Source organism: Pelophylax lessonae (genome assembly GCF_965119305.1).
Source record: "Pelophylax lessonae genome assembly, chromosome: 7".
Lineage (NCBI taxonomy): Eukaryota > Metazoa > Chordata > Amphibia > Anura > Ranidae > Pelophylax > Pelophylax lessonae.
In genome coordinates, this window is record NC_138774.1 from 284,300,247 (window position 1) to 284,315,922 (window position 15,676).

The 15,676-nt window shown below is 50.1% G+C and overlaps 1 protein-coding gene across 1 annotated transcript in view; it reads left to right on the top strand.

Moving 5' to 3' along the window:
• Positions 1–15,676, top strand: part of LOC309560625 (coagulation factor VIII-like) — a gene marked incomplete at its 5' end in the record, with an annotated part of 199,439 nt that overhangs the window by 149,756 nt on the left and 34,007 nt on the right. The window contains one exon of the mRNA XM_082264248.1: positions 13,046–13,190. Within this exon, the coding sequence (XP_082120374.1) occupies positions 13,046–13,190 (145 nt within the window). The remainder of the gene's footprint in view (positions 1–13,045; positions 13,191–15,676) is intronic.

Sequence of the window (15,676 nt, forward strand, 5' to 3'; positions counted from 1 at the left end):
TAGCACAGTGATCCAGAGCCTGTTGAAGAGAGTTGAAGCAGTTCTCTGACTCCTGCTTTGCTACACTACATTTCCTACATATCAAGTGGTTCTAAAGCTCCATATAGCAGAATTGTATTTAGCTTACAGCCAGTGTAGTTAGATACAGCGATTGTGCTGGTTCTTAGAGTTACCAAAAAAAAAAAAAAAACTTAAGGGACAGTGTCAGTCTTCTGCTGTATGAAGCTTTCTATTTAGTGCAAAGGGATATCTAGTGTAGTTAGGGAACTTTGTACTACATTAGTTATATTTAATAATTGAGTTTCTGTAGGGAAAGTGTGAGGGTTCTGTTTAGTGAGCACGTGGCGCAGTGCTGCTGTATCACAGCAGGTGTACGTGCTTGCTAGGCAGCAAAATACAGTGACAACTTAACGCCTGTTGTTCAAAGCGTTAGGTGCACTGTACAAAAGCCTTTGCAACTGTGCGTGACACGCATCTGCTGTGCTGTATCCAGCGACAACTGTGGGTCGCATAGCAGTGTGCGTTTTTCACCGCACACAGTTGCCAACGCATCAGTGACAACCTAACGCCTGTTGTTCAAAGCGTTAGGTCCACTGTGCAAAAGGCTTTGCTACTGTGCGTGACACATCTGCTGTGCTGTATCCAGCGACAACTGTGGGTCGCATAGCAGTGTGCGTTTTTCACCGCACACAGTTGCCAACGCATCAGTGACAAATATGCCTGGTAGACCAAGAAAAGGCATACGTGGCTCTGCTGCGGAAAGGGGCACAGCTTCTAGGGTGTCTAGAGGCAGGGGTGGACGTGGTGGTCAGTCCTCAGCCAGGCCACCATTTGGATTGTTCTCCGGCAGTGGCCAAGCTATACGTCCACAGTATGTACAGGAGGTGGTGGACTATATGACCAAACCCTCATCATCGGCATCATCTGCAACTACAGTGACCCAGGCAGAGAAAAGTGGTCAGTCTTCTGCAGTTGGCAGAACAAATACAGATGAGTCCATGTCCACCTCACGTCCTCCCTTAGACCCAACTTCAGACATGACAGAGGAGTCAGCTGAGCTGTTTGACCACAGTGTCGGCCATCTACTCCAGCCTGATGCTCAGTCCTTTATGGAGTCTGATGTTGGGTCTGAGTTTGAGGAGGAGGCAGAGCAAACAAGAGGGGAGAGCAGACGGCCCGCTCCATCTAAGGCCGCACCTGTTGTCTCCCGGGCCAGGCCTGATGCTCAGTCTTTGATGGAGTCAGATGTTGGGTCTGAGGTTGAGGAGGAGGCAGAGCAAGCAAGAGGGGAGAGCAGACGGCCCGCTCCATCTAAGGCCGCACCTGTTGTCTCCCAGGCCAGGCCTGATGCTCAGTCTTTGATGGAGTCAGATGTTGGGTCTGAGGTTGAGGAGGAGGCAGAGCAAGCAAGAGGGGAGAGCAGACGGCCTGCTCCATCTAAGGCCGCACCTGTTGTCTCCCGGGCCACTATACACACCTCATCTTGCTGGGCCTTTTTTGAGACATCCCATGCAGACAAAACAGTTGCGATCTGCAAGATTTGTAAGAAGGGTATAAAACGTGGCAAAAATGTCAACCACCTGGGTACAAGCTGTCTAAACAGGCATTTGACAACCCACCACTCGGCCCATTGGCAGGAGCATTTAAAGAACCCACAAAAGGGCCAAAGATCGGTCAGTCGGCCTCCTAGTTCTCCTCGCGCTCCTCCTCATGCTCCATCTGCTCCGCATGCACCACCTGCACATGAGTCTGTTCCTGGCCCTGCTATAGTCACTCGTCACCTGTTGGCAGCCTCCACTGACAGGGATGATGATATAGCAGGCAGTGTCGCATCTACCTCCAGCACAACACCAACTGTAACATCTAGATGCCAAATTTCGATTCCACACATGCTGGAACGAAAAAAAATGTATACTCCTCCCCGCCACCCACATGCCCAGCGTCTAAACAGTAGTTTGGCTAAACTACTGGCTCTGCAACTATTTCCATTTAACCTGGTAGAGTCTGCTCCCTTCCGTGACTTCACAAAATGTGCAGTTCCACAGTGGCAGGTGCCAAGTCGGCATTACTTTTCCCGTAAGGCCCTGCCATCCCTATACCAACATGTGGAAGGCTGACACTTGGTCAAGCAAACATGGACAGGGACGGTACATTTCTGTCACTGCTCACTGGGTGACACTGCTTGCCAGCGGAAGGGATTGTAGCCAGGGCTCGGTGCTGCAGCCGGTGTTGCCCCCACATCTGCAAACAGCTGGTGGTGTCGCTGATCCGGGTAGATCGATCACATCTACCCCCTCCTGCTCCTCCTACTCATCCTTCTCCATGCCCTCCTCTGCAGAATGGTTCTTTGAATATGATGAGGTACCACGTAAACGTTCAAAGGGCTATTCTATGTGTCAGGCCAAAAGGTGTCACGCAGTGCTGCAGCTTGTGTGTCTAGGGGACAGGCAGCACACTGCCCCTCAGATTCTTGGGGCTCTGCAGGCACAGGCACAGAGGTGCTTGACACCACGCTAGCTGCAGCCAGGGATGGTGGTTACTGATAATGGGTCAAACCTCCTGGCCGCCCTTCGTCAGGGAAAGTTAACCCATGTGCCATGCCTGGCGCATGTCCTGAATCTGTAGTGGTACAGCGGTTTTTGAACTCATACCCGGGAATGCAGGATGTGCGAAGGATGGCAAGAAGGGTGTGCAGTCACTTCAGGCGGTCGTACAGTGCCACTGCACGTTTGGCCGAAGTGCAGCGTGAGTTTCACCTGCCGGTACACCGCCTCATCTGTGACATGCCCACCCGCTGGAACTCCACCTTGGCTATGCTGCAGCGCCTGTAAACGCAGCAGAGGGCCCTCAATTAATACCTATGCAAGTACGGCACCAGCACTGGCTCTGCGCGCCTGGGCTATTTTTCACCACGGCAGTGGCTTTTGATTAAGGATGCATGCGCTGTCCTCTCGCCATTTGAGGAGGCCACAAGGATGGTCAGCCGGGACAGCGCATGCATCAGTGACACCCTACCGGTACTGTTTTTGTTGGAGCACACTCTGCGTGGCATTATGAACAGGGCACTGGAGGCAGAGCAGCAAGAGGAAGAGGAGGACTTCCTTGCCTCTCAAGGCCCCCTTTATCCTGAGAATCCTGACCCCATTATGCCTAGCTCCCAGAGGCCTGAGCAGGATCCAGGGGTGGAAGAGGAGGAGGAGGACGACGATTCTGCTGGAACTTTTGCAGGGTTTGAGGAGGAGGAAGACATGCGGCAATCTGCAAGGCCTAGTTTGACTCCCTCGGGACACTTTGGAGTAGTGCGTGGCTGGGAGGAGGAGGAGCCCTTTGAAGATAATGTTGTTATGAGTGACCCCGAGGAGTCAGCTTCTCAGGCCTTCGCTAATTTGCGACGCATGGGAAACATCATGCTTCAGAGCCTGCGAAAGGACCCCAGAATCAAGGCCATTAAAGAGACTAACCACTATTGGTTGGCCACCCTACTTGACCCCCGGTACAAGTCTAAAGTCTCTGAGCTTTTCCCATCCACCCAGAGAGTCCACAGGATCAAATCCCTTGAGGACAGTCTCAAGAGGATTCTGGTGAACACGTTCCCCGACTCCCGTAGGGTGCAGGGGCGGGGACAACCTACCATGGATTCTGCTGGTGGTCACGAGAGGAGCGTTGGAGAAGGCATGCGGTTGACGGATGCCTTTCGGTCTTTTTTTAGTCCTCACCGCCCAGGCCTCTCAGCTGCCACATCGCATCGACAGCGTCTGCATCACATGGTGGACGATTACGTGAGGGCCCAAAGTGACACAGAGGGCTTTTCATGTGACGATGCCGATCCACTGGCATACTGGGTCTTAAGATTAGACCACTGGCCACAACTGGCCCAGTATGCCATGGAGTTGTTGGCCTGCCCTGCTTCCAGTGTCCTATCGGAACGGGCATTCAGCGCGGCAGGAGGATTCGTCACAGACCATCGAACGAGACTCTCCACCGACTCAGTCGACCGTTTGACATTCATTAAAATGAATCAGTCGTGGATATCAAGCTTTGATGCACCTGATGCAGACCTTGTAGACTAGGCTATCGTTGTGATGTGGCAGCTGAGCCTCAGTTTAAGCCTGGACCATGGTGCCACCCTCAAACCCTCCTCTCATTCTCTTTACCTTCAGAGAACCTCATTTTGGTTACAACAAAAACTAGCATGTTTGCGCACCTGTTCCACAGGTGCACACCTTTACAATTTTTGGGCCTCCTTCAACACCAGCTCTTTGGGGTTAAGGTGGGGAGGCTATGCTAAAACAAAAACTAGCATGTTTGCGCACCTGTTCCACAGGTGCACACCTTTACAATTTTTGGGCCTCCTTCAACACCAGCTCTTTGGGGTTAAGGTGGGGAGGCTATGCTAAAACAAAAACTACCATGTTTGCGCACCTGTTCCACAGGTGCACACCTTTACAATTTTTGGGCCTCCTTCAAAGCCAGCTCTTTGGGGTTAAGGTGGGGAGGCTCCGCCAACACCAAAACTACTTTTTTTCGCACCTGTTCCACATGTGCACACCTTCATAATTTTTACGCCTTCTTCAACACCAGCTCTTTGGGCTTACAGTGGTATGGCTCCGCCAACACCCAAACAACAATTTTTGCGCACCTGTCACACAGATGCATATCATTGTAATTTTTTTCCTTACAAAGGCAATTATTGCCTTCATTACCAGCACTTTCATAGGGATATGATGTCAAGGCATCGTCCGCACCACCAAAGGCCCAATTTTTAAGCATCCTTTACTTCTATTCAAAGTCAAGAGACAACAGTATTCATCCAAAACATCTCTAATCTTGTAAACTCTGCACTACATTGTGGCCCCTACCCCTAACCCTAACCCTAACCCTCAATGTATCCATGCATATATGTCTGTTTCTTGTGAGAATTCAAGTTAAAGTGCACCAAACACCATTTTACATGAAATAAAGTGCAATTACATACATCTTTGGACTTCTTGAAAACATTTGGTAATAATAGCCCCATTGTGGAAATACACCCGTTAATTATATGCACATTTAAAGAGACAGCACCTTTTTCCAAAAAAAACTCTAATCTTGTTCCCAATGCACTGCATTATGTCCCCATCATACACATTGGCTGTGCCGTTGATTAGGAGCAAAAGAAAGGTGCGGTTAAGCAAAAAAGTCATTTCTCTTACGTCCTCCGACAGTCGCCGCCTCTTCATATTCGTCACTAATGGGGTTATTGACCTTTTCTCCGTAGGAGTAGCTAGGCAACAGAATATATTAATATCAAATCTTTTAACATATCCCACCCCCAAGGGGTGGTCCCCTAAGTCAATACCTCCCTGCTTCCTGCATACCAACTCAGTTTCATATGACTAGCTCAGGAGTATGCAGGCTGTTCCTGTGCTGGGGCTCTTAGTCTCAGCTACTTTTCTCTTTTTGATTTTATTTGAAGTTTTTTCTCTTTCTTTTACTTAGCTGTTTATTTTCAGCGTTAGTTTCTTCTGATGAAGATGATCGTGCGGAGCTGGGTCTCAGTCTGGCCACCCTGGATCCCAGGGCTCAGGGCCAGGGGCTTCCCAGCCTGCCATCGAGCGTTCAGCTTAGGTTTTGCCCTGGCACATTGAACGACCCATCCCTGTTCGCTGCAGGGATGCTATCGGTGAGGTGGCTACCTCACTGGACGCCATTGCGGTTTCGCACCGCAACTCCACTGCGTCATACTTGTGACACTCCCTGTCCTCAGTACAGCGGTTTGGTCGCTGGAGCAGGCTCCCCACGCCATCCGGACTGGTAAGTGTAACTCTATGTGGGGACCTGTCTATTTGGGTGTCAGTCTGGGACTGTGTGACCCTGCATGTCTGTGTGGCTGCTGTGCTCCCTGTCAGTCCTGTGTGGACTTGCTGCCTGTGTGTGGGCTGTGAAGGGGGGGGCTATCCCGCTCTGCTGGGTGTCATAGTGAAGCAGTCAGAATTTTAGGCATGTTGTGCGGCGATCGCTGCGGCGATCCGCCATTTTTTTGGGGCAAAAATCATGATGGCAGGTCCTGTGCGGTACTGCACGGCGTTTTGGCGCCAAACGCCGCCATTTTGAGTGGCGATCGATCAGGCCACATGTCGGCGCCATGTTCTATTTGCCCTAAGTTTTCTCAACCAGCAGCCATGTTTGTGTAGCCTTGCATAGGCTTCATAGGGGCGGTCAGTCTTGCATCACTTCCTTTTCCTCTGGGACAGCGATCGGTGCAGCAGCCTGTGTGATCTCTCCAGGTTTTATATCTCCTTTTTTCCTGTATTCCTTGCCCAGTTTCTTGTCCCTGTGGGGGTCAGTGTGTTCAGTGGGTGCGGTGGGCAGCGCTCGCCGCGATCTTAAAGGGGCAGTACCCTTTATTACTTATTTTGCTGGGGCATGGATTCTCAGGATTGCAAGTTTCCTCCCACCCTGGTGGGGGGCCAAGGGGCTGCTGCTTCCCCCGAGGGGGCTGATCTGGCCACTATTGTGGCTAACTTAGCTGCTCAGGTGCAGATGCTGGTGGCTGATCGATCCACAAAACGGCCCAGAGTGTCTATTTCCTCTGATTCAGAGGGCGATGGGGCTGCAATGGCTGGAGTGCCCTTCTCAGGGTCTCACTCATCCCTAGACCTTGTGGGGTCTGACGGGGAGGCTGAGGTGGAGGGGGTTGATAATTCTCCCCCTGGCTCGTCTGAAGAGCTTGCACTCATGGATGAGTTGGTTGCTTCTATCAAGCAAACGCTGCATTTGCAGGATGAACCATGTCCTCCTGCTTTGATGTCCTCTTATGGGACGCAGAGGAAACGCAGAACATCACAGGTTTTTCCTTGCTCTACAGAATTTCAGCGCGCAGTTGATGAGCAATGGCGCAATTTAAAGAAGCCTTTTGCTGTACCGAGTAGGTTCAAACTGCGTTATCCCTTTACACCAGCTACTGATCAGCGTTGGTGTGTACCGCCTCAGGTGGATCACGCGGTGGCGATTTTGAATAAGTCAACTGCGATCCCTGCTGAGGATACCCCGGTGTTCCGGGACCCGACGGACAGGAGATTGGAGTCTCTTGCCCGTCATGCTTATACGGTTGCTGGTTCTATGCTGAAGCCTATTTTTGCTTCCATTATGGCAGCCCAGGCTATTGCGGATTGGACGCAGGTGCTCAGGCGCACTCTGGTGGCTGACTCTGTCCCGCCGACAACTTTGGCCATGGTGGATCAGATTCATCAGGGTGTCATGTATTTGTGTGATGCGGACTTGGATTTAGTCCCTTTGGCTGCGCGCCTTTCTAGTGTGGCAGTCTTGAACCGTCGCCTGATATGGCTGAAATGTTGGTCGGTTGACCAATCTTCTCGCAAGACTCTGGCGAATTTGCCCTACGCGGGATCTCGCCTTTTTGGCGAATCTTTGGATACTCTGATAAAGGGTATTTCTGGGGGTAAGAGCACTCTCTTGCCCCAATCTCACAAGAATAAGTTTGTTCGTGGTAAGAAGAATGCTTCGTTTAGGCCCTCTCAGGGGTCCTTTCGTGCCTTTCGGTCGCACTATAAGGGCAAGCCCTTCAAAGACCAAGGCTCCCAGAAGAAGCCGTGGGCGGGTAAGCAGAAGTCCGGCCAGTCCGGATCCGCTGCCCATAACAATGCGGCCTGAAGGGGCGCCCTCACCCGTTTCTGGGGTGGGGGGGACGTTTGCTCGGTTTTCTTCAACCCTGGCTGGACCGCGTTCGGGACAGGTGGGTTCAGGAAATCGTTCGATCTGGATACAAGATCGAGTTTCTCTCTCGGCCGGCGGGCAGATTTTTCCCCTCAAACCTTCAGCTGACTCCGGAGCGCTTGCGGGATCTGCACCTGGCGGTGCGGGCCCAGGGAGTGGTGGTTCTGGTGCCTCATCGGGACAGATTTCGGGGGTTCTATTCCAATCTGTTCACTGTGCCCAGAAAGGAGGGCAAGGTACGTCCGATTCTGGACTTGAAGGCTCTGAACCACTTTGTGCGGGTTCGCAAGTTTCGCATGGAATCCCTGCGCTCGGTGGTGGCTGCCCTGGTTCCGGGGGAATTCATGGCCTCCATCGATCTGAAGGATGCGTACCTTCACATTCCAATTTTCGAGGGTCACCAGAGGTACCTTCGATTTGCCATTGCGGAGGATCATTATCAATTCGTGGCGTTGCCCTTTGGTCTCGGCTCCGGATTTTCATCAAGGTGCTTGCGCCGGTTCTGGCCTTACTGAGGGCCCAGGGCATTTCTGTCCTGGGGTATCTGGACGATATCCTGATTCGGTCCGCGACCAGTCAGGGCCTGGTGAACGACCTGTCCATCACGATGCGGACTCTGCAGGAATTCGGCTGGACGATAAATTTTCCAAAATCGACGTTGTGTCCGTCGGTTCGTCTTCCCTACCTGGGGATGATTCTGGACTCTGTTCAGGCGAAGGTCTTCCTGCCGGAAGACAAGCTTCGGACACTTCAGTGCGAAGTCAGGTCCCTCAGGGACAATCAGTGCTCGTCCCTCCGGACGTGTATGAGGTGTCTGGGGTTGATGGTTTCGGCCTTCGAGCCGATTCCCTTTGCCCAGTTTCACACACGGGAGCTTCAGGCGGAGGTCCTGGCCAAGTGGGACGGGTGTCCGCAATCTCTGGATCTGCGATTGTCGTTGAGCCGTCTCACCCGAAGGGGTCTTTTGTGGTGGCTCCAGTCCCCGGCGGTGTCGGGGGCAAGTCCTTTCGTCCTTTGTCGTGGACGGTGATCACCACGGATGCCAGCCTGTCGGGCTGGGGTGGTGTTCTGGGCGTTCTGTCCGCCCAGGGAACTTGGTCGGAAGAAGAATCCTCCCTTCTGATCAACATTCTGGAATTGCGAGCGATAAATCTCTGTCTTCTGCGTTGGACGGACGGGCTTCAGGGCCGTCCGGTTCGGGTTCAGACGGACAATGCCACAGCGGTGGCCTACATCAACCACCAAGGGGGCACCAGGAGTGCCCGGGCGGCTCGGGAAGTAGCCGACATTCCGTCTTGGGCCGAGACGCACGTCCCGGCGATATCTGCAGTTCACATTCCGGGGGTGGAGAACTGGCAGGCGGATTATCTGAGCCGACAGACCCTGGACCAGGGAGAATGGTCCCTTCACCCGGATGTCTTCCAGATGTTGTGCGCGAAGTGGGGGTCCCCAGATGTGGCCCTTTTCGCGTCTCGTCTAAACAACAAGGTGGAAAGGTTCGTGGCAAGGATGCGCGATCCTCGGGCAGACGCCTCGGACGCGTTAGTGACGCCCTGGCATCAGTATCGCCTGATGTATGCCTTTCCACCGATTCAGCTGCCGTCCAGGTTCCTTCACAGGTTGGCCTCGGAACCGAAAACGGTGATTCTGGTGGCACCGGACTGGCCTTGCCGGTCTTGGTAAGCGGACCTCGTGAATCTGGCGGTCGACGCTCCGTGGCGTCTGCCACTTCGAGAAGATCTCCTGTCTCAAGGACCGATATTTACTGCTTTACAGTCGCTGGCTTTAACGGCCTGGCTGTTAAAATCCAGGTCCTGAAGGATAGGGGTCTTTCCCCCGAGGTCATTCCCACTTTGATCAAGGCTAGGAAGGCCTCTTCGGGGAAGATTTACTACCGTACTTGGAAGGCTTACTTTGCCTGGTGTGAGTCCAGGGGGTATTCCCCTCGCTCATACTCGGTGTCGAGAGTGTTGGCTTTCCTTCAAACGGGCGTGGACCAGCGTTTGGCGTTGGCCACGATTAAGGGTCAGATTTCTGCGCTGGCCGTTCTCTTTCAACGCCCTGTGGCGTCTAACTCTTTGGTTAGCACCTTTGTTCAAGGGGTGCAGCATTTGGTCCCTCCTAGGAGGGAGCCTTTGCCTCCATGGGATTTGAACCTTGTTCTGTCCGTGTTGCAACATGCTCCTTTTGAAAATATCAGGGAGATCTCGTTGTCTTTGTTGTCCAAGAAGGTTGCCTTCTTAGTGGCGATCACTTCGGCTCGAAGGGGGTCGGAGCTGGCGGCCTTGTCCTGCAAATCTCCGTATTTGGTGATTCACTTGGATAAGGTGGTCTTGCGTCCTAACCCGTCTTTTTTTCCGAAGAGGATCTCGGAATTTCACCTCAATGAGGATATTGTTCTGCCTTCGCTTTGCACGAAGCCTAAGCATCCGAAGGAGGTGGCGTTGCATTCCTTGGATGTTGTTAGGGCGATCAGGGTTTACCTGTCATCGACTAAATCCTTTCGCGAGTCAGATTCTCTTTGTCCTTACTGAGGGACCTCGGAAGGGCATGGCGGCGTCGGCTGCTACCATCGCAAAATGGATCAGACAGACCATTGTGCAAGCCTATGCTTTGAAGGGGAAGGTTCCTCCTTTTCCTGTGAAGGCGCACTCGACCAGGTCTCTGAGTACGTCTTGGGCCTTTCGTCATCAGGCTTCTGTGGCCCAGGTGTGTAAGGCGGCCACTTGGTCGTCCGTTCACACTTTCTCGAAATTTTACAAGGTGGATGTTCAGGCATCGGCAGATGCTTCTTTTGGCCGCAAAGTTCTTAGTGCGGCAGTGCCTTAGGGTCCCTTGTTTGGGTCCTTGGCTGTTGGGGTGTTTTTTTTTACCCCTAGGTTACTTGTTTTTTCCTGGGTTGTTGCTCCTTTTGAGCACGTTTTTTTCCTGTTGCCCGGTTGGTTCTCTTACTTTGGTAAGGTTCCTTTCTCTGATGTGGGTACTGCGTTGCTTTAGGGCGGCTGCTTTTTTTCCCACCCCTCATGTATACACTGCTATGGGACGTCCCCATTAGTGACGAATATGAAGAGGTGGCGACTGTCGGAGGACGTAAGAGAAAACGGAATTTTTGTAAAATCTTACCTGTAAAATTCCTTTCTCTGAGTCCTCCGACAGTCGCCGCCCCGCCCCTCTTTTGGGGTTTGTTTATGTACTCTACTGCTATTCTACTGAAACTGAGTTGGTATGCAGGAAGCAGGGAGGTATTGACTGAGGGGACCACCCTCTGGGGGTGGGATATGTTAAAAGATTTGATATTAATATATTCTGTTGCCTAGCTACTCCTACGGAGCAAAGGTCAATAACCCCATTAGTGACGAATATGAAGAGGCGGCGACTGTCGGAGGACTCAGAGAAAGGAATTTTACAGGTAAGATTTTACAAAAATTCAGTTTTTTGAAGGTTTGGTATGCTATAATTCTGGTTCTGGACATGCTACAGAGCTGAAACTTCACAGGTACACCTTTTAGACCCCCCAGACACTAAATCCAAAATCTCTTTTTTTTTTTTTTTTTTTTTAGTTTTTTCAATAATTGTCTCTCTATCAAAAACGACAATTTTTAAGAACTTTTTTTGTGTGATTAATAGTCCCTGGGACATGACCCAGAACCCTAGGCAATTTTTAGGGGCATTTATTGGGTTTTAGGGCTTCAAAATTGTGTTTTTTGATTCCAGAAGTTCGGGTCCCATTGATTTCAATGGGGTTCTGGAATCCGAACCGAACTTTTCTGAAATTCGGGTGTTCTGGTCGAACCGAACTTTTCAAAAGTTCGATCATCCCTATTGGTGATGTGGATTGGAGGAGGGAAATATGCTGCACATTTTTTGGGAGTGCAGAGCTGTACGCCCTTTTTGGATAAAGGTGGCATCATTCATTAAGCTAATGACCAACGTGGATATACAAGATGAGCCTGCACTAGCTTTGTTGCATTTGACGAAGAGCTCTGTGAGGAGTTATAGGAAATCCCTGGTCCTGCGATTTCTCAATGCGGCAAAAGCGTGCATACCCATAATTTGTAAACCGGAAGTGACGCCAAGTATCGAGTTGTGGACTGTGAAAGTCAATGAGATTTTTAAAATGGAAGAACTAACAGCCGCATTGAGAAATACGGAGGAGCAGGTTAGGATGAGATGGAGGCCCTGGGTTCAATATCTAGAGGACAATTCTCCCGAAGGGGCTAGTGGGAGAGGAGAAAACGGATAAGTTGAGATGAAGATATAACATTATAAGATGGTCTCCAGTTAAAAATGGGTATAATGATATATTTATAACGAATGATATAACAAGATGATCCTGTATAAGTTATGTTACATTTGACGAAGAGCTCTGTGAAGAGCTATAGGAAATCCCTGGTCCTGCGATTTCTCAATGCGGCAAAAGCATGCATACCCATTTTTTTGGGAAACGGGAAGTGACGTCAAGAATCGAGTTGTGGACTGGGAAAGTCAATGAGATTTTCAAAATGGAAGAACTAACAGCCGCATTGAGAGATACGGAGGAGCAGGTTAGGATTAGATGGAGGCTTTGGGTTCAATATCTAGAGGAAAACTCTCCCGAAGGGGCTAGTGGGAGGGGGTGACATGGATAAATCGAGATGAAGATATAACATTTATAAGATGGTTTCCAGTTAAAAATGGGTATAATGAAACTATGGTAAAGTATGGAATTGTATATATGTATTCCAATATTAGGATTGGGAGAAGTTATCCCATATCTCCCCTTCCCCCTCCCACTTATAATATTGTATTTTTTTTTTTTGTTTTCTTTTCTTTTCTCTGGGGATTTTTTGGGGTGTTGTAGAGTTTATGTTATGTGGATATAACTATGAAGTTATTGTAGAGGACAGAATTGATGGATGAATCTCTGTATTGTTTGGAAATATATGTATAAAAAAATTTAATAAAGATATAAATTAAAAAAAAAAATATCTGGACTGGTAAGTTGCAACCTACTGTATACCTGTAAGTATGACATATTTCGGGATGACGTGCGTTCTGAAAAAATACACCATCTGCGCATGCGTTGGTATTCATTGAGACAAAAGAGCATTGGCATTTACGCCATTACCTGCAGCCATGCACTTCTATGGCCGACTTGTATGTGTCACGTGAGGCTCCTCAGGCACGGAAAGCGCCGCAAGTTTTACGTTGGAGCTCCCCTGTGCCTGCAAGCATTCATGTGCTTGTACCCTAAATGTCATGATTTTTACATTTCTATCTTTTTTTTCCAACTTTTTAATTGGTCACTTAGACATCTTATAAATGGTTGTATCTCTGTGTTTATTTTCAGGTATTTTTTGGAAATGTCGACGCCTCTAGTATTCGAGAGAACTCTCTTAATCCCCCTATCATCGCTCGTTTTATAAGGATCCACCCGGTGCACACCGGAAGTAGAGCGGGCCTGAGGATGGAACTTTTTGGCTGTGACCTTACTAGTGAGAATTTATATAAATTATTTTATATTTATTATCATAAATCTTATTAATGAAGGTATAATGACTTGTAATATTAATGTAAATCTTTCCTTTGCCCCAGCTCCCCTTCCATTGCTTCCTTCAGCTCCATTAGCTTCTTCCCTGGCCAAACTGGCTGGAGAAAGTGACATCAGAAAAAGGAAGTGATGCGTTACATGCATAGGTGCGCGCAGCCTAATGCATTAGGGTGTGCACCCCTAATACACACATGCATACAGACACACACACTCTTTCAAATACATGTAAACAAATATTTTTTAATGTTATAATATATTTTACATCTTATGGCAGAGTCGATCAGAGGAAGAGAGAGGGGGTGAGCGGTAGAGGGGGAGGGAGAGGGGGCTGAGAGAGAGAAGGAGGTGAGAAAAATAGAGAGGGGGGAAGAAAAAGAGGGAGGAGAGAGACAAGGGGATGAGAGAGAGGGGGAGTGAGAGAGAGGGAGGATAAGGGAGAGCGAAATGCGAGGGGGGGTGAGACAGGGGGTGAAAGAGGGGGAAGAGAGAAAGGGAAAGAGAGAGATATGGGGGTGAGACAAAGAGAGAGAGTGGGGGGAGGAAGGTGGCGAGAGAGAGGGGGGGAACGAGAGAGCGAGAAGAAGGGTGAGAGAGAGGGGGATGAGGGGGAGGGAGGAAGGGTGAGAGAGAGGGGGGTGAGGGGGAGGGAAAAGAGGGAGGAGAGAGAGAGAGACAAGGGGATGAGAGAGAGGGAGGATAAGGGAGAGAGAAATGTGAGGGGGGTGAGAGAAATAAAGAGGGGGATGAGAGAAAGGGAAAGAGAGAGATATGGGGGGTGAGAGAAAGAGAGAGTGGGGGGGAGGAAGGTGGCGAGAGAGGGGGTAACGAGAGAGCGAGAAGAAGGGTGAGAGAGAGGGGGTGAGGGAGGGCTGGGACAGAGAGAGTGGAGTGGGAGAGAGAGAAGAGGGTAAGGGTGAGAGATAGAGAGGGGGGAATGAGAGAGAGAGGGGTGAGAGATAGGCCAGATGAGGGTGAGAGAAAAATAGGGGGAGGGTGAGAGAGGGGGTGAGGGTGAGAGGGAGAGAGAGGGGGTGGGAGAGAGACATGGGTAGGGAGTTGAGAGAGGGGGTGAGAAAAATAAGTAGGTGTTGAGAGGAATAGAAAGAGGGTGAGAGAAGGAGAGAAAGGGGGCAGAGAGAGGTGGCAAGAGATAGGAGGGGGTGAGAGGAGAGGAGAAAGTGGGAAGAAAGAGGTGGCAAGAGATGGGGGGTAGAGAGAAAGGAGGGGTAAGGGATGAGCGTAAGAGATAGAGAGGGGGGGATGAGAGAGAGGGAGTGAGGGTGAGAGAGATAAAGGGGGGTGAATGAGAGGAGAGCAGGGTGAGGGGGGTGAGAGAGAGGAGAGTGGGGTTGGGAGAGGGAAGAGAGAGAGAGGGGGGGTGTTCAGTAGGCTGGTCTCCCCGAGACTTACACATCTGTACATTTGATTATACACTGGGTGATTATGGTTACATGTCACTTCCGGGTTCTCAGTAGGAAGGGGAGAGCAGTGAATGGGTGTTCCCTGATCTCACTCCCCTCTAAACAGGGGCACCCACCATGACTGTGCCAGATCCACCAATGGGAGGAGCGCGGAGCCCAAGAAATATGGTGGGGGGGTCACTGTTGCCAAAGTGTGTGGAAGCAATCCAGCAGCTGTATAATGGCCAAGTCGCTTCAATCTGACAGCCGACAGTTGCCAGTGTGTAAAGTCCCCTGCTGCTGCCAGCAAACGGCATACATTTGATGGCAATAAAAGGTGTGGCATTGGGGTGCATATACTCATGTGGCAGATGCGTTTTCCAATAAGTTGTGCCAGTCCACGTTGCATTTTAGGCCAGCCCACTTTTATTAAAAGAACAACACAGTTCGTAAAGTAAATTTGTTGCCCACGCTACCCAGCTGGCATCTTAAAGTGTTACTAAACCCACAACAGTAAAATCAGTCTGTATATGCAGTAATGCATACTTGTTATACTCACTGTGGAACCTAAGGGGTTAATCCTCTGCATTGTGTAAAAAGGATGTTTGATCTTATCTTCCCTGATCCTCCCCTTTATCAACAGTCCCCATTCTATCTCCTGATAGAACAGAGCCTTGGGAGCACTCTGCACATGCTTAGTTTCGTGTGTATTTCTAGAGTTTTTTTTCTTTGGAGGCCGCACAGGGCCAATCAGCACTGTCCAGACAGAGGGAAGGGGGTCCTGTAGCCTCATTGGACAGTCAGAGGAGAATTAAATCTCCTCCTACAAGCTTTAACAGGACGCTGACAGAAGTCACAAGACTGCTATATACTGCTGATGAGAAAAGGTATTTAGCAGTTTATATTTACTAAAATAATTGTATTTCCATGTTCTGTGTACTGTGGGAGATCAGATATAGTGAATGCAGGCTCTTGGGTTTAGTAACACTTTAAGTAAGGGAAACTGGCAGTGATATCTTGTGGCTTCACA